At 41.7% G+C, this 19,144-nt stretch overlaps 1 protein-coding gene across 1 annotated transcript in view; it reads right to left on the bottom strand.

The window, feature by feature from the left end:
- The window catches only part of STAB2 (stabilin 2), an 805,158-nt gene that overhangs the window by 399,431 nt on the left and 386,583 nt on the right, over positions 1-19,144 (bottom strand). The window contains 5 exon segments of the mRNA XM_069228991.1: positions 6,704-6,811; positions 6,910-7,008; positions 12,916-12,993; positions 14,113-14,224; positions 14,847-14,986. Of these exon segments, the coding sequence (XP_069085092.1) occupies positions 6,704-6,811; positions 6,910-7,008; positions 12,916-12,993; positions 14,113-14,224; positions 14,847-14,986 (537 nt within the window).

Below are 19,144 nucleotides of genomic sequence, written 5' to 3'. Positions count from 1 at the left end.
GTGCAGAAACAGCTATTTGTGTTCATCGCTTCACTGATTGCTAGATCAATAATTTTACAAAAATGAAAATCTACTGAGGCGCCTACCATCAGTCAATGGCTATGCAAGATGAAATGGGTGAAACAGCTTGAGAATCTGCATGCTGCAATTATTGGGGCTAGGAAAAAAATATTGGAAATTTGGTGTGCATTGCCTGGGTAACTCTTGATTATAGGTTGTAATGAATGTAGCTTCAGATGGTTTATGATATTTGTCATATCTATAGAATCATGGGATTTGCATATATATATATTTCTATTTTTGTCGGTCTTTCACAATTTTATTCAGGCTAATCATGACTGATATATGTAATGAACTCTTTCTACTTGAATAAAAGTAAAATAAAAAACAATACTACAGTGACAAAACAAGCTCCAGAGACCTTGAGCCCTGCACCTTGCATCTGCTGGAGTGAGTCCTAACCCTCAAAGGGTGCCCCTCCAGTCATCGAAGCTTGTAAGAGGTATTAGAGGTAATGCTCCTGTCTAATCCTAAAAGTTGGACATTGGAAATATTTTCACCTAAAGATGGCAGAAGAACAGACAGAAGATGGGACCACCTGCCAGCTGATCCGCCCAAGGTGCATCGCCTGTTGGTCCCACTACATTCTTCACAGCAGCAGCAAGTCCTGCTCAGTGGGATCTCACAGTGGTAATATTTGCCTCCTGGAGTCCTCTTCCGCTACAGCTTGAAGTTTCATCCAGCTGGAGGTTTTTAACTTCCAAAATTTTGTCTAAGGCTGAAGGTAAAAAATCTTCAATATCAACATGCTTCCCATCAACAACGAGGACCCCCTTGTTCCGAGAATCCAGCGTCTCCTCCTTGGAGCTTTTCCCTACCACTGTCAATGGCTTCACCTAGACCTTGTCCAGCGCCACAGCCTGTTACCCTGTCCCTTCTCCTGGACTTTTTGTTAGAATTTCTTTTAAGTCCAAAGGTAAGCCAAGATGGAGCCCAAGCCGCCGTGTGCAGCTGAACTTGTGCTGCATCAGAGTCAGCCTTGGCTTTTGACTTTGCCCCAGTCTTGCTCAACCAGATACCTGTGCTTCGTGATTTGATCTTTTAGGTGCTAGATTTAACTAAAAAACTTACAAATTCCTAACTCTGGTTTTACTGATTGCAGTTAGTTTTGGTGTTACATAATTTATTAAAATGTATGCTATTTTTCTAAATTGATTTGGGATTTTTCTTTTGCTGTGGTTTCCGTTAATTACTGTTCATGTGATGTATAAATACCTAAAACAGTGCCTCTAAGTTAAACCTGACTGCTTTTGTGCCAAACTACCAGAGGCTTGAAAACAGGTTAATTTAGTAACTTTTGTGGTTCATCCTGACAACGACTGTGGTTGTTGCTTGAGAATGGTTTCACCCGCCTCCCAATAACCCAATATCTTACAGCACATAACTGACCAAAGAAGTAGATCGAGGATGATCTTGATGACAGTTCCAACTGGGACCATCCATTTCAATTTCAATCTGATGAAGGCAGTCTAGAGGACCTGATCTTTTACTATGTCAAAGTCAGTGATAGCTCGAAAAGAAACAAAACCACTCGTCACCATACCAAACCATCAAGAACTAAAGAATGGAGTTACCTGAATAAAATAATTTAATTGTGCTTGTTAGAGATTAAGCCCTTTTTTGCCCCAAATAACTAAAGGTTCTTGCCCACAGCCCATTTTCTCAACTGAAAAGCCCATCATGTCCAATTCAGGCAGAAAATCTGAGTTTATAACAGGTCTGGAGAGGCTTTTTTGAAACTGAGTCTGTGCAAGCTTGAATTCTAGTGCAGTGTATATAGTGCTGTAACAAAGTCCACTGCAGCCCCCATGGTGCGGGGGGCTCCTGAGCTCCCAGGGACCCCCTAAACACAGCACATGGCCCTCCATGTTCTTTGCCGGGGTGCTCCAGTTTCGTTACGCCACTGGGTATGTCCAGATTGTAGAAGGGTAATAATATTTTTACTAATGGGGCAAACCATAGCTCTAGTCGCTTCCTAGCTAAAAATGAGGCCAAGGTGGATGTAGGACTAGGATGCCCAAGGCCTGTGACAACCAGTTTTTTGGATGTGTGGCAACATTTGATCAGGTCTGTTTGAGGCTAAATAGGATCCAAGAGACTTAAATGAAAGCATATTGCAAGCGTTTTACAGTCTCTACAACGATTTAGGCCCTGTAAATATATAAATCTGTTATTAAAAAGAGGTCAGACGGGATGATAAAGTAATTAAACCACAGAAATTGCACAGCAAAAGTAATAGGAACTGCTGGGAAAAAAATAAAGATCCGGCTATATCCAAGCTGTAGGTTGGGCTTATGATTATTCACTTCACACACAAAATATTGGATTTATTTTGTAAAAACCTGTTAGACTTTTCATCCCTGGCGTGGTCTCCTTTAACTTTTTGCCTCTGTTTCCCAGGTTGTTAATGTGTACTGGACTCTGTTTTTGCTGTTTTTGTACTCTGGGCACTTTACCACTGCTAACCAGTGCTAAAAGTGCAAGTTCTCCTTTACAAAATGTGTATGTAATTGGTTTATCCATGATTGGCATATTTCATTTACTAGTAAGTCCTTAGTAAAGTGCACTAGAGGTGCACAGGGCCTGTAAATCAAATGCTACTAGTGGGCCTGCAGCACTGTTTGTGCCACCCACATAAGTAGCTCTGTAATCATGTCTCAGACCTGCCACTGCAGTGTCTCTGTGTGCAGTTTTAACTGTAAATTCAACTTGGCAAGTGTACCCATTTGACAGGCCTAAAACGTTCCTTTTCTTACATGTAAAGCACCCCTAAGGTAGGCCCTAGGTAGCCCCAAGGGCAGGGTGCAGTGTATGGTTAAGGTAGGACACATAGTAATGTGTTTTATATGTCTTGACAGTGAAATAATGCACTGGTTGTGCCACCCACATAGGTAGCTCTGTAATCATGTCTCAGACCAGCCACTGCAGTGTCTGTCTGTGCAGTTTTAGCTGTAAATTGAACTTGGCAAGTGTACCCACTCGCAGACCTAAACCTTCCCTTTTCTTACATGTAAGGCACCCCTAAGGTAGGCCCTAGGTAGCCCCAAGGGCAGGGTGCAGTGTATGGTTAAGGTAGGGCATATAGTAATGTGTTTTATATGTCCTTACAGTGAAATATTGCTAAATTCGTTTTTCACTGTTGCAAGGCCTGTCCCTCTCATAGGTTAACATGGGGGCTACCTTTAAATATGATTAAAGTGTAGATTCCCTTTGGGAGCGGATAGACATGTGGAGTTTAGGGTCTCTGAGCTCACAATTTAAAAATACATCTTTTAGTAAAGTTGATTTTAAGATTGTGTGTTTGAAAATGCCACTTTTAGAAAGTGAGCATTTTTTTGCTTATACCATTTTTGTGACTCTGCCTGTTGTGGATTCACTGTCTCTGTCAGTTTGACAGTTGGGCTGGTTGCACCTCTCACTAGACAGTGACACAAAGGGAGCTAGGGGGTAATCTGCATTTCCTGATGAGCCATCTGTGCTAGGAGGGAGGTGAGGAGTGGCCACTCACACCTGAATGGGCTGTGCCTGCCCTCACACAATGGAGCCTCCAACCCCCTGGTGAGTGTCTGGGGCCTGGCCTGGGCAAGTTAGGATTTCACAATCAAGGCAGACTTTTCTTTGAAATAAGCCTACTTCAAAGTGCAAAATGGGTATAAGAAGAGCACCCAAAACCACAGACTTTTAGAACACTTCTGGAAACCAAGAGGAACCTGTGCCTGGAGGAGAGCTGAAGAGCTGAGGAAGAAGAGCTGCCCTGTGGAGCTATCCTGCAGTTGCTGCTTCAACCAGAGTAAGAGGGCAAAGAATGGACTTTGTGTGCCTTCAATCTTGTGAAGATCTCCAAGGGCTTGAAATAGAGCTTGCCTCCTGTTGTTTGAAGTCTCAGGGACAGCAAAGACCTCTCTCTGCCAGCACCTGGAGTATCTGGAGAGACTCCTACTCTGCCAAGTGGTGCCTATCCAGTTCCTGGGACCCTGAAAGGAGAAGCTGGCAGCCTAAGAGGAAGAAATCCACGCACCGACCGCAGTGCGGGGAAAAGATAGACGTGACTCCAATCTGTGGCTAAAAAAATCAATGCGCCGCCGGCAGCGCAACCTGAAGATCGATGCCCAGGGCTGGAGAAAGGATGCACAGCATCGCTGACGGAGGCTGGTGATATCACAAACTGTGCAGTGTGGTTTTCGGATCATCGTGCGGCTGGATTTCCGATGCAAACACCGCTGGGCGTGTAAAAATGACGCAAGGACTGCCTGGACCCGAGAGTGCTGACCGGATCAACGCATCGCTATCCTGTGGAGAGAATAAACGACACGCCCGACACGACGAAAGGAGAAACGACGCAAGGTCTCGCTCGTGACGCATCACAAGCCCTTTTTTTATGCACACTCGCCCGTGAGGGGTTATTTTTTGCACACCCAAGGTTCATTTTCACACTAACTGGGTTAGTGTGTGTTTAAAATTACACAACAACTCTTTTTGCATTTTTAGTGATAACTTGACTTGTGTATTGTGGATTTTTGATATTTTGGTCTTGTTTTGTTTAGATAAATATTTTCTATTTTTCTAAACCTGTGTTGTGTCATTTTGTAGTGTTTTCATTAAGTTACTGTGTGTGCTGGTACAAATACTTTACACCTGGCACTCTGAAGTTAAGCCTACTGCTCGTGCCAAGCTACCAAGGGGGTAAGCAGGGGTTAGATGAAGGTGATTCTCTTTCACCCGGACTAGAGTGAGGGTCCTTGCTTGGATAGGGGGGTAACCTGACTGCCAACCAAAGACCCAATTTCTAACAAAACCAAATTAACAATTAAATAGTTACTAACTGAAATACCTTCTGTGGAAATGGAGAAACCAATCAACAGAAATTGTGCCTGCTTCTTTAAAAAACATCCTCATCACATACAATGCCTTTCCTTCTGGGAGAAGCCTTCTGCCAATCCCTTTGTTATTTTTTTTACCACTCCCTACTGTCTTTCTTGTCAGTCTCTCCACTCTTTCCTAATAAGTCAGCAGAGGAAGGGCCTTATCTATTAGCATATGGAATTTGGACTTATTTCTTTCAGAGGCAGCAAAGAAATGATTAGGTAATCCAATGCAGTGCTGCACGTGGATATATTTCCCACAGGAAGTCATAAAATTCTTTAAATTTGGAAACAGCTACTGTCCCATTACTCTGCTCTTCTCTTCCACATTACCTCCCCATTCCACTCAAGGTCATCACACCCACTTGCTCACCTTTATACCGGTCATCTGGCGCTCTCATCAGCTCCGAAGCCTTTATCACATCCATTTCTTCTGGCCCACTCACCTCATTTGTTTTAGTGTTGTGAAGCAGTTACCACTCTTCAACACTTGTGAACATATCTGATTCTATATAATACATGATGGAGGTTGCCCTATAAATATTTGAGGCTTTTTATTCATTTTCTCCTTTCATATAATATTGTTACTATGATTTCGGAGGTACCCTTCTCTGGAGATGCTTAATGTTGTAGAGTGTTAAAACACCTACAATGCCAGGTGCCTGACGTTCTGTTTTTCCCACATGAAACTGAGGCAGCAAAATCATTGATCTGGCACCAGCGCTATAGAAGCTGGAAGCAGGGGTGCTTGGAGTGCTGCGTAGCCCAAAACGTGTACTGGAGCCCTCCAAGGTGAATGAGCAATAAAGATTACTTCACATTTTATTTTGTCATGTTTCCAGTGCTTTCAAAGATAGAGGTCAGATGTAAGTCTAGTTTTCTTACAAACACCAGGTTATTCTTTTAACATGGAGGCTGGTGTTTAGATTTCTTTCTCTTAGAGCAGGGTGTGAGGATTTTGTAAAGTGAACTATGTGACAATCTTGATGGTGTGAAAGCAAAGGCTGGATGATGTTCTTTGCATACAACACACACCAACATTGAAATACCTATAAACTGTGCACATTTCAAAATAAATAAACAGGAAAGCAGAAGTAAAGCACTTGGAAACAAAGATTTTAATAGGATTGAAACAGATAGAGACATTTTACTTGGTTGTGTGCAAATGACAATTATTCCTTATAACCCAACTTCCAAACACTACAGTTTGTGCGCTGTGTAGTTTTAATCAGTAAAACTGTAAGTCTGCACACATTTAGGAATCATTTTAATGAGAAACGTGCTGCCTGTAAATAAGAGTTTGATACCACACCATGCTTCAATAATATATTTGTGACAGTGTGCTCATAAATGCAACACCGGCTATATACTACACTCTTACCACTCTACTGCTGAATGGGTGTGGCTCATTTGTGACATATTTTCTTTATGTGATGCTTGGATTTCTCAGAATCCCTATGACTTCAGTGATTTAACGTTGATGGCAGCACCCTCAGCCTGCAATTGTTCCAGCACCACTGACCAGCGCTGAAGCGTTCATTCCCAGAAGCTTCTCTGTCAGTGATATACTTCTGTACTGTCACTTGTCATCTGCCAGCATATTAGTTTCTATTGAAACGTACAGTCATTCCATAATGCTGTTTATCTACATATATGTAAAGTCCCATGATGGTCTGCATAAAAATGGTGACATATCTATATAGTATACAAGTTGTCATGTTCTTCACTAAAATGGTGACAATAGAAATAAATCAGATAAAAATAAACTTAAAAATGCATACCAAAGTTGCTGTTCCTTTTTCACGACTGTATTTCTCAATTGCATTATTGTTTGGAGCAAATATGGTGTAGGCTTCAGCTGCTTCAATTTCTTTTGCCAAATTGTATTGCTAGCAATGTAAGGAAGAAGATAATATGTTTGACACCACTTTCTGATACATTATCAATAATGAAAAACAAAGATTACACAAAGCATAAAACTTCTTACAATTATGTAACCCCGGAAGATAGAATAGTCGGGCATCTGGCCTAATCGAGTCAGTAGATCGGGCAACGGGGAACTCACACTTCTCAATGGAGCCAAGACCTGGGCCAAAACAAAATACATCTGTTCATCCACACGGCATAATATAATGAACAATAATCTAAAATGACACCACATTATATAAAAACAAACACTTGAATAGATGGTGCTTTGTTATACATCTTACATAAGATGTATGCTGAAATTTACTTTTTCAAAATGTTCAAATAATGCTTTTGAGTGTAAGCCTACAAAAATCCTAATTGTTTTGAAAACACCAACATTACTTTCCTTCACTGTCCCCGTAAACTATGTGCAATTTTGAAAAGCCATCAATGCAGAAGTATGAGAGTGGGAGCAAGTGAAGAAACTAGCCGCAACAATTACGATCATTGAAACGTTTCAACATAGTGTGAAAGACCAGAGAGGAGCAGTGGTTTACAACTGCAGGTACTGAGTTCCAGCACTTTTTTATTTTATAGGGAAGAGTGGCAGCAATTGATAGCAGAGTTGCAATACTTTTAATGAAAGAATACTGACACCTCTTAGTAGCAAAGAGGAACTCTGTTATGAGTACCTCCACATCTAAATTCCAATTTCGAGCACTGGAGAGCGGTACAAAGTACTGTCTAAAATATCTGTTAGACTTGGCATCCTTGGTGTGGTCTCCTCTAACTTTTTGCCTCTACTTCCCAGGAAGCTGATGTGTGCTGGACTTTGTTTTTGCTGTTTTCTGATACTCTGGCCACTTTACCACTGCTAACCAGTGCTAAAATGCAAGAGCTCCTATGTAAAATGTATGTGTAATTGGCTTATCCATGATTGGCATATTTGATTTACTAGTAACGTGCACTAGAGGTGCCCTGGGCCTGTAAATCAAACACTACTAGTGGCCCTGTAGCACTGGTTGTGCCACCCACATTAGTAGCCCTGTAAATATGTCTCAGACCTACCACTGCAGTGTCTGTGTGTGCAATTTTAAACTGCCAATTTGACTTGGTAAGTGTACCCACTTTCTAGGCCTAAACCTTCCCTTTTTATAAATGTAAGGCACCCCTAAGGTAGGCCCTATTTAGCCCCATGGGCAGGGTGCAGTGTATGTTAAAGGTGGGAAATGTATTAATGTGTGTTACATGTCCTAACAGTGAAATACTGATAAATTCATGCTACACTGTTGCAAGGCCTATCTCTCTCATAGGTTAACATAGAGGCTGCCTTTTAATAACTTTAAAGTGCAGATTCCCTTTGAGAGCAGATATAAATGTGGAGCTAGGGGTCTCTGAACTCACAATTTAAAAATAAATCTTTTAGTGAAGTTGGTTTTTAGATGGTTAGTTTGAAAAAGCCACTTTTAGAAAGTGGTCATTTTCTTGCTTAAACCATTCTGTTTATGGATCGCCTGTCTGGGTCAAGTTTGACAGTTGGGCTGTTTGTAAATTCCCTCTAGACAGTGAGACAAAGGGAGCTGGGGTGTAGCCTGTATATCCTGATGAGCCATCTGTGCTAGAGTGGAGGGAGGAGTGGGCACTTCCACCTGAATGGGCTGTGCCTGCCCTCTCACAATGCAGTCTCCAACCCCCTAGTGTGTGTCTAGGGCCTGGCCTGGGCAAAGCAGGATTTGTGAACAACAGAGACTTTCCTTTGAAGTAGGCCTACCTCAAAGGCAGAAAGGGGTATAAGTATAGGACCCAAAACCCATGAAAATGTCAACACCAGAGCAGTACGCGCTCTATTGGCGACAAAAATGCAAAAACCCAGCACTCTCAAAACAACGTAATTTATGCATTGTGCTGATATGTTGTGGTTTAACCTTTTGCATTGCAGAGTTCAATCCTGAAAACTTACTTTTAATATTCTTACAAATACTGTTCCTTTGCAATGTATTGCTGCAGGTTTTCAGAGTGTGTTAGTGTGTGGCCCCTTTCCAGGGCCTTCCAGAGACTTTCCCTGCAACATGCCTGGGCATGGTTCTGGGCTGGGCCAAGACTCTATAAAAGAGAGCCTGCCCAACTCCCAGTGCTCACTATTCAGAGGTCCCGGTGCAGAGCAGCAGCTTCTTCCTGAGCTCCTGTCCCGGCGGCCTATTTGGATCTTCCAGTCTTCTGCCCTTCATCCTTCATTGGTGATCATTGTTCCAGGCGGTAAGACGGTGGTTGGACTGTCCCAACACCGTTATTGAGAATTTTCATATTCTTGGTTTAATTCTTAAATGAGTAACAGATTACTTGCGCGCTACCATTTCTTGACATTTATATGGTAGTTTACAAATAGGCAAGACGCGCGATTTGTTTCATAAAGGTTTGACTTTGTTATTCATTGCGTGCTACCATTTCTTGACATTGACATGGTTGCTTAAGAATCGGCAAGACGCGCAATTCGTTTTATGGTGTTTAAACATTGTTGTCCATTGGGCGCTACTATTTCTTGACATTTACATGATGTTTTACGAATTGGCAAGACGCGCAACTCGTTTCATGAGGATTTAACTTTGTTTTTCATTGCGCGCTACCATTTCTTGACATTTACATGGTGGTTTAAGAATCGGCAAAAGAAGCGTCATTCGTTTCATTGTACTTTGATCTTGTTATTTATTGTGAGCTGTTATTTCTTGACATTTACATCATGTTTTACGAATCGGCAAGACGCGCGATTCGATTAATGATGATTTGACTTTGATATTCATTGCGTGCTACCATTTCTTGGTATTTTACATGGTGACACTCGAATCGGCAAGACGCACGATTCTCTCCTCGAGTTTAATTTATGCTGTTTATTGTATGCCACTATTCTAAAATATTTATTATGTAATATTCGAGTTGACAAGTTATGTGATTTGTTTCCTGAATCCATATTGTGTTATTCATGGTGCACAATCCTTTTATGGTGTTTACTATATATATATATATATATATATATATATATATATATATATATATATATATATATATCTCTGCAATATGCACAATTTGTGTTGAAACATTTTAAGAGTACACAGAAGGCCAGAGTTTCTAGATGCAATATTGTATGGTCCTATTATACATTCTCAAAACAGGATTTATATGACTGGTTTAAAATTTAGTCAGAATGTTTTTCTGATTCTCATGTAAAGGAAGGTACTTGAATAAGAAAGTTTTCATTTAATTCATCTTGATTCCCCTACAGGTATCCGGCCATCTTGAAACTTAGTCATTTTAAACTTAACTCTTAGATTGTTCATGTTTTCAGAGTGACTAGGCTTAGAATCATAGTCTAGTATTGATTTCAGGAGATATAATTTTCATATTGTGTGTTCTAACCTTTTTCTTACTACAGGTCTCCTTCCCAGCTGTTCCCTTCCTAATCCCCTCTTCCCCTCTTGAACTCTCTCAGTCTCTGTGATTTATCTATCAGAGTCTTGGAGCTGTTCTGTGGTGGACGTGTTGGGAACGTACACAGACCCCGAGGTTCTGGTGACTCTGACAGAAAATCAGATTACTTCAAGGATTCAAGAGGAACCTCTGCCTAGAGAAAAGCTGAAGAGCTGAGGAGAAGTGTTGCCATGGCCTGTGACTGTGCTGTGTTGGGCTATACTGCAGTTGCTGCTTCTGCCTGTGCAAGGGGACAGAAACTGGACTTTATTTTGCATTCCTGCTTGAGAGGTATCTCCAAGGGCTTGGAGTAGAGCTTCCCTCCTGTTTTAAAGCTTCAGGGACTGCAAAGGCTTCATCACCCAGTTCTGAGTCTGCCTGCTGTGGGCTCTAGCTTGCCAGAAGGTGCCATTCCAGTTCCTGGGCCCCTGGAAGTGAATTTCTGGAGAAAACCCTGTCTAACAATGCCAGATGAGGCCGTGTGAATTCATAAAGGACGGCCCTGTCCGGAACCGCGATGCTGCCTGCCCCGAGGCCGATGACCACGCAGAAGTGCGACGACCCCGATGACCCTGTAGGCTTCGCATTGCTGCAGCTGCTGATCCCGCTTGACTTCGCTGACTTCGGAGTGTCATAAGTCCGACGTCCATGACATCTGACGCCCTTGCAGTGCCTGCGGCACTGTAACATTATCGCGGACCCGTAAGGTTGCCTCACAGCATCGTGACTTCGCCAGACTTCGTAACTTCCGGAACCAAAGGACCAACTTCACAACTGATGCCGCTTCACCTCCACCGCTCTGCAGTAAGTACCCGACACCGCTGTGTTGTGTCATTTTGTAGTGGTTCATTGTATTACTGTGTGTTTGTGTGTTTGTACAAATACTTAACACATTATCTCTGAGGTTAAGCCTGCCTGCTCATGCCAAGCTACCAAGGGGGTGAGCAGGTGTTAACTGAGTGTGATTCTCTTTTATCCTGACTAGAGTGAGGGTACTTGCTTGGATAGGGGGTAACCTGACTGCCGACCAAATACCCCATTTCTAACAATATCCTATTTCATGACCCTTGTAAATCCAAAGTTGGTTCACTATTCGCCCCACTCCTGAAAAATGAATATTGTCATCTACATTAACACTATTTTGTGAGGTGTAAAGTACAATCTGCACGGTATGTCCAAATCTGTTGCTCTCTGAGCTTGTGCTCTGGAAACACCAATAAATACTAGAAGTGTGAACGGTTTTTCATATGGGAGCAAAGTCTTGCATTGATCCCTTTTGCTGCCCTATGTATAGTGTGCAGAGTTTCCTTTTCCTGCTTTGCTTTTCAATGAATATTTCCTAGGGAGTGCTATATTTGCGTTAAAAATTGATCTAGCGCTTTCTCACAAGGTAACTTTAAAATAAATTTTTTTGCAGCTTTGAAATTGGGTATGAGATATAAAAGATGAGATATACAAGATAATAAACATAGGTATATGTTTATTATCTTTTATATCTCATCACAACAAATCATCTGGATTTTACATGGAAAATCCAAGTGAACTAGTAGTACCATTTATAGTTTTCACAAGCATTTTGGGAAGTTTGTGAGAGAAATACACTGCAAATTGCCATACCATTACTTGCAACCCTTTGACGGATCGGCAGCCAGTGTAACTCCCTGAGATGTACTTGAATATGCTCATGTTTTTAAAGATCTAACAGTAGGTGGGCGGCAGCATTCCGTACCAGTTGAAGTCTCTTAAGTTGATGCAGAGGAAGGCTTCAAACCAATGCATTTGTGTAGTCCAGCCTTGAGATTTTAGCCACATGGATGACCATTTTTCGGCACTGTGTCGGAAGCAAGCCCAAAACATTTTTTTTAATACTTAACAGACCATAACAAACTCCTACCATTCTGTCTACTTGGGATCCGAGGGAGAGTTCATTATCAAACTTTACACCCAAGTTATGGATCAACGTAACCAGGGAAAGAGGTGGGGGGCAAAGCTGGGCCAAAAATCACAACTCCAGGTGGGAGAAGGAGAGCCTAAGACTAAGACTTCAGTCTTGCTGTGTTACATTGAAGATTGCCCATCCACTCAAATACTGCAGATGGATAGGCCACAAAACATCCCTGGGCATTGGGAGAGTTTCTATCCCAAGTGAGGATGTTTTGTGTATCATTGGCATTTAATACCACCTGAACCCCAAATGACTCCCCTAATGCTGGCAAAGGGGTAATGTACATCAAAAAGCGTGGGCTAGAGGGACCACCCCTGGTTTGCCATGGCGCCGCCAATGCAGTCTCTAATATCTTGGGGGTCCTGAAGGCAGCAGCTGCAACAGATGGCGAACAATGCTCGAAGATTCCTGTGCATTTTCTGTAGTTTGTACTTCTTCCTTGCTCCCTAGTTCTTCCTCGAACACTGCAAGGATGTTTAAGTGTTGAGGGTCAGAGAAGGCTATAACCTTCTAATGTTATCCAGAGTCATATAGTCATTATAGTGTGCAATATGACTTCTATCTCTGACATTTTGGTAACCTGATATCCATGATACTCTGTGTATTATCAACATTGATAGATCTATTTTGGTTAAAAAAGGTAAACATTCAAATATTTTACAAAATGCACACAAGTACCTTATCCATGATATGCAGAAGTCCATTAGTCGTAGCAATATCCCCTTCAATGATATGAGCTCCTTGTATAGTGAATGTCTGAAAATATAAATACAGTCTCTTAATCATGGGAAACTGGTAGGAGAGAGAGAACAGTGTACCAAACAGATGGGGAGAACTAATTGCTCTGATGGTGTTTTATCTGTATCAAGTAGATTTATCATAGATACAGTTGGTAGAAAATAATTTGATTAATCTGGCCTAATTTACACTGCTTTTTTTATATAAACCCACTTCTTGCCACTATAGAAAAAACAAGGTGGATATATTGGTTTGAAACAGGGCCCTCTTCCCCGGATGGTTAGTGCATATTAGTTAGTTGTGTGCACCAAAAGGTATTTATTGGAGTAGTAACAGTGTCACTCAGATTCATGACAGATGACTAATTCTACCCCAAATCTACCAGCCTTTTAAATATCCAGTCATCATCTGCCTGAATCATATCTGAAAGTAAATAATTTCCATGATGCCCCCATTCTGGAACAGGGCGCAAATATTGCCCTCAGATCAATGTAGGTAGCCCTCTCCTTTGGGACACTTGTGTGTTGACCTGTTAGATATTTCCACTGACCATGAGGTGGTCTGCATGGAGAGCTGAAGGTATTAAGTCTATGACATATGGGTATCAATTCACAAAGATTTTGCTACCAGTAGGGGTGCCTTAGTATTGTAGTACACCAACTAACTTAGGGCTTACTCCTGGAATTCAGAAATAAGTGAGGAGTACTATAGGAGGAAGTCACAGTAAAATCTTTGTGAATCAGGCCGTAGATTAAGAGACGTAGCTAGATTGTCATTCTCATATCCATCTTGCAGAGTTCTTCAACCATCCTGTATTTCTGTGATGGGAGACAGCATCAGTCAGTCTGATCTACACATTGCACTTTCAGCACATTAATGACATCCTAATCTAGGGGTTACTTCATCCCCAATTAAGCCATGACAGGCATCCTCTTACTCATACTGCCTATCTGAATTCAACGTATATATAGAAGAGGACTGGTTAAATCTCAGGTCGGGTAGAATGACGGAAGGACTGCAAACCTGGGGACCGTACAGCCTGCTTCTGCTTTCCTTACAGGGTCCATGGTGCCCAATGAATGAATTAGATGGTGCACGTTACAACATAAAGGAATAGTTTTCAAATCATCACTTTACCCCATTCTCAATAGACAGATGGAGTAAACTGTTCGGAAGAAGAGGTGCCACCATTTGAGCCGTGGAGTTCCGCAATTCATCCAAACTGTACACACCCTTTAAAATATGACTTCTGAAATAGAAATACGCACAATTAAGAACGCAAAACTGTATACTTGTTTAAAAAATAAAAAAATAAAAAACTTGAAAAATAATATTTTGCTTTTCTACTACAAAGAATGCATTATAAGTGCATAATAACTATTAGTGCTAGGTTAAACACGAAATGCTCTAATCAAAAGGGTATATGTGGTCTTAAATATGTGCATTTACGGCCAACTTTACCTTCTTTTTTTTTTTACACCTGCCAGGAATTCACAAAGGGATTCCAGGCAGCTGTAAATCCATTTACAAGGTCGAACACCTCGGTCAGCCTTGGAAGTGGGTATTCCAAGGCGTTGTTTGCTTCGAATTTAGGAAACACCCATAAACCTCTATGTTGTGAGCTTTCCCAAACTTTGATCCGACCTTTTTCCACCCAGAAAATGCTCAAGGTTTACTCCAGCTAGATCATCGCGGTAAGAGGGGACAGATTACCATACTTATTGCCACGGTTGCCTTTGTGCAATGACGGCAATCAGGGTAGATGTATCAAGGCACCATCATGGCGGTAATAATGCTAGTAGCTTCACTGTCAACAACTTGCATTGTGTGAGTCCCCACAGTAAAGACTGCAATAATCAACTTTGACGTACTTCAGCAAGGTGGGAAGGTTCTCCTTTGACATCCAGAATGCTTTGTCATCTTGGCTCATGACATTGATAGCTTGTATAGATGGCACTAGCACAGTTATGTTGATGGTCTCGGACAATATGGCGCCAATTGAAGGAACGGTCTGGATGGGAAATATCAAGAGTTTACTAGTTAATGCATTGAATTGTATAATATCAAACTCAGAGCAGAGAGGTGTATTTACATGCCGGTTTCACCATTCACCGTACATTTGAAAAATACCAACTGCTGTTTTAATACACATATTCTATTCTTTTATTATTGAAAACGCATGTGGCAACAGTGCCATGTGGCAGAGCTATTTGTCAATATATATATATATATATCTATATATATATATACAGGGAGTGCAGAATTATTAGGCAAGTTGTATTTTTGAGGATTAATTTTATTATTGAACAACAACCATGTTCTCAATGAACCCAAAAAACTCATTAATATCAAAGCTGAATATTTTTGGAAGTAGTTTTTAGTTTGTTTTTAGTTTTAGCTATGTTAGGGGGATATCTGTGTGTGCAGGTGACTATTACTGTGCATAATTATTAGGCAACTTAACAAAAAAAAAATATACCCATTTCAATTATTTATTATTACCAGTGAAACCAATATAACATCTCAACATTCACAAATATACATTTCTGACATTCAAAAACAAAACAAAAACAAATCAGTGACCAATATAGCCACCTTTCTTTGCAAGGACACTCAAAAGCCTGCCATCCATGGATTCTGTCAGTGTTTTGATCTGTTCACCATCAACATTGCGTGCAGCAGCAACCACAGCCTCCCAGACACTGTTCAGAGAGGTGTACTGTTTTCCCTCCTTGTAAATCTCACATTTGATGATGGACCACAGGTTCTCAATGGGGTTCAGATCAGGTGAACAAGGAGGCCATGTCATTAGATTTCCTTCTTTTATACCCTTTCTTGCCAGCCACGCTGTGGAGTACTTGGACGCGTGTGATGGAGCATTGTCCTGCATGAGAATCATGTTTTTCTTGAAGGATGCAGACTTCTTCCTGTACCACTGCTTGAAGAAGGTGTCTTCCAGGAACTGGCAGTAGGACTGGGAGTTGAGCTTGACTCCATCCTCAACCCGAAAAGGCCCCACAAGCTCATCTTTGATGATACCAGCCCAAACCAGTACTCCACCTCCACCTTGCAGGCGTCTGAGTCGGACTGGAGCTCTCTGCCCTTTACCAATCCAGCCACGGGCCCATCCATCTGGCCCATCAAGACTCACTCTCATTTCATCAGTCCATAAAACCTTAGAAAAATCAGTCTTGAGATATTTCTTGGCCCAGTCTTGACGTTTCAGCTTGTGTGTCTTGTTCAGTGGTGGTCGTCTTTCAGCCTTTCTTACCTTGGCCATGTCTCTGAGTATTGCACACCTTGTGCTTTTGGGCACTCCAGTGATGTTGCAGCTCTGAAATATGGCCAAACTGGTGGCAAGTGGCATCGTGGCAGCTGCACGCTTGACTTTTCTCAGTTCATGGGCAGTTATTTTGCGCCTTGGTTTTTCCACACGCTTCTTGCGACCCTGTTGACTATTTTGAATGAAACGCTTGATTGTTCGATGATCACGCTTCAGAAGCTTTGCAATTTTAAGAGTGCTGCATCCCTCTGCAAGATATCTCACTATTTTTGACTTTTCTGAGCCTGTCAAGTCCTTCTTTTGACCCATTTTGCCAAAGGAAAGGAAGTTGCCTAATAATTATGCACACCTGATATAGGGTGTTGATGTCATTAGACCACACCCCTTCTCATTACAGAGATGCACATCACCTAATATGCTTAATTGGTAGTAGGCTTTCGAGCCTATACAGCTTGGAGTAAGACAACATGCATAAAGAGGATGATGTGGTCAAAATACTCATTTGCCTAATAATTCTGCACTCCCTGTATATATATATATATATATATATGTGTGTGTGTGTGCATATATATATATATATATATATATATATATATATATATAAATATATATATATATATATATATATATATATAAAACTGATGGCACAGCAGGTTTTTGTTTTTTACGTTTCCATGTGCAGCTGGCTTAACATCCAACACTACCACCATTCCACATCAGTATAATGCAACACGATGTTTATGTCATTGTACGACTGGGACCATGGCTCTCAAAAGATTTTCATCAATAATTGTTTCTTAGGTGGCTAGAAATCAATGCAGTATATAGATACTTTAGTCAGAGATCCCATGCTGGTCTGTTGAAATGTCACATTTTGTATAATGTAATAGATGGTATGACAGTTAGTTACTAATTAGGTGGTACTGCTGTCATTTTCTAAATAACTTTAGATCAGAAACTATTGTGACACTATCACCTTGTTGGTATGGTTGTGTGTAAATTTGGTTTTCTAATGTTGAATACACCACCAGTTGCACTCCTATATGAGCCTGCGCAGAGATAGTTCTTAGGGTGCTTTTTGAAAAACAGACCTTCAGTCGCTGTCTGAACAGCTGTGAGCCAGCTCTACAAAGTCATTTAACACAGCAAGTGCCCTAGCAGTTTGACAGGTACACGCAGTTTGAATGTGTGCTTTTAGAGCTCTTTGACAACCAAAACAGAGAGTTGTGACCACACCTTGTACCCTGGTAGGTGTACAGGGCCCACCACCTTTTGAGGAGGGGGAGTGGTGGATAACCATTACAAACAAAGGCATTTGTTTCTCTAGTGACCGGTCAGTGTGTGGACGCAGAGTGGCCGGTTCAGGCGAAGAGATTTTCGGCTGGCTTTGGTAATGAATCAGGTCTCCCCAGTCCAGTGGGCCTCAGTGTCTTCTTCCAAATTCATGTCCCTCTATGGCTAAAGGGACGAAATGCCAGATGCCCCTTTTCGTCGCATGCAGCATTGCTTCCCGGGCCCATGCACTCCAGTACAGGTTCTGGAATGGTAGCATGCATAGGGGTGGGCAAAGAATTCAGCTCCACCGGTGGAGTTTTGCCCACTCCATGCCCCACCTGGAGCGCAGAGTTCCGAAAAAATCTGTGAAGTAACGTGGAGTTTTTTCTCCCTCACAGCTCGCCAACATTAAGTTGGCGAGTGTGAGCGAGAAAAATCGCTACGTTGGCAAACGCAAGCAAGATTTCTGAACACGGGCAGTCGCAGCAGGTCGTGCCCGCCCCGGATGAGAAAGCTGCCTCATATTGAGGATGTTGCCGTTTGAGTAGAAAATCTACTCGAGTGGCGGAAGGAAGTTAGCGCCCTCTACGTGTTGCTATTTGTGCTGAGTTTATAGCGTGGGAGAAACTCCTGGCGCTGAAAATCAGGTCGAACAGCGCAACTTATCCAAACTGACCCTCTCGCGAAACTCCGCATACCGTGGCAAAGTTTTTTCAACAATTTGTGGACTTCCATGTTGCAGAACTCTGCCCAGGCATGGTCCATGCATCAAAGTAATGCCCTTTGCCTAGTTTGATAAGGGCGAGTCGTCTTTCGAATCAGTATTAAAGAAACCACATTGTGGTCTCTTTGCAGTACCAAAGCGTACTTCCCGCAAACTACAAATATTTGTTTTTGCAGTCAAGCTGTCTCAAAACCACCCTCAAGTTGCTCGAATATATAATTGCCCGGTTACAGATTTGCCAATGCTCAGCTCAGACGAGCGCAGGAACATTTTGAACAGCAAAAATCTAAATTTAACTGCCGATGACAGATTACTTTATTGTCCGATTTGGAAAACAGTCGCATTTTTTCACACACACAGTAATTTTCGGGCCGAAATGTGATCCATTAAAAAAAGGCACATTTCCACATGAAAATTATGGTTTGCATTCTGACATGCAAATGTTTTATTGTTTAGGTATTCACTGAATTTATCTTCAGCTTTAAATGCAAACTTCAAACATAGATTTGGTGCTTATTATATGCCAATTCTTCTCACCAGAGACAAATTTAACACACTATGGTAGTACAGTGCAAAAATGGGGACCAGCTCTAGTATATACTGTGTGCAAACAGCTGTGTGCAAGTCTCATTTGTCTATCATCCTTGCCGCTGAATAATCGCCCTGTTTGTTCATTCTATGTCACAGATGTCTTGTATGACATGTCATGTTGTCCCCTACGCACCTGCTGTCCTTTGCAAGGATATCCAGAGGATTCGCTGGGATAATGCTTGAGTCTGCAAGTCTGGACCTGGTCAACTGTGGCGTGGGCACTGGTCGCTCTGTACAGGTATTAGCATGACAGAGCGCTGGTTTACTGAATTTAAAACTCAATAGCAGGCAACATA

This window comes from Pleurodeles waltl, chromosome 4_1 (assembly GCF_031143425.1).
Source record: "Pleurodeles waltl isolate 20211129_DDA chromosome 4_1, aPleWal1.hap1.20221129, whole genome shotgun sequence".
Classification (NCBI taxonomy): Eukaryota; Metazoa; Chordata; class Amphibia; order Caudata; family Salamandridae; genus Pleurodeles; species Pleurodeles waltl.
This window is presented reverse-complemented; position numbering and strand designations above follow the sequence as displayed.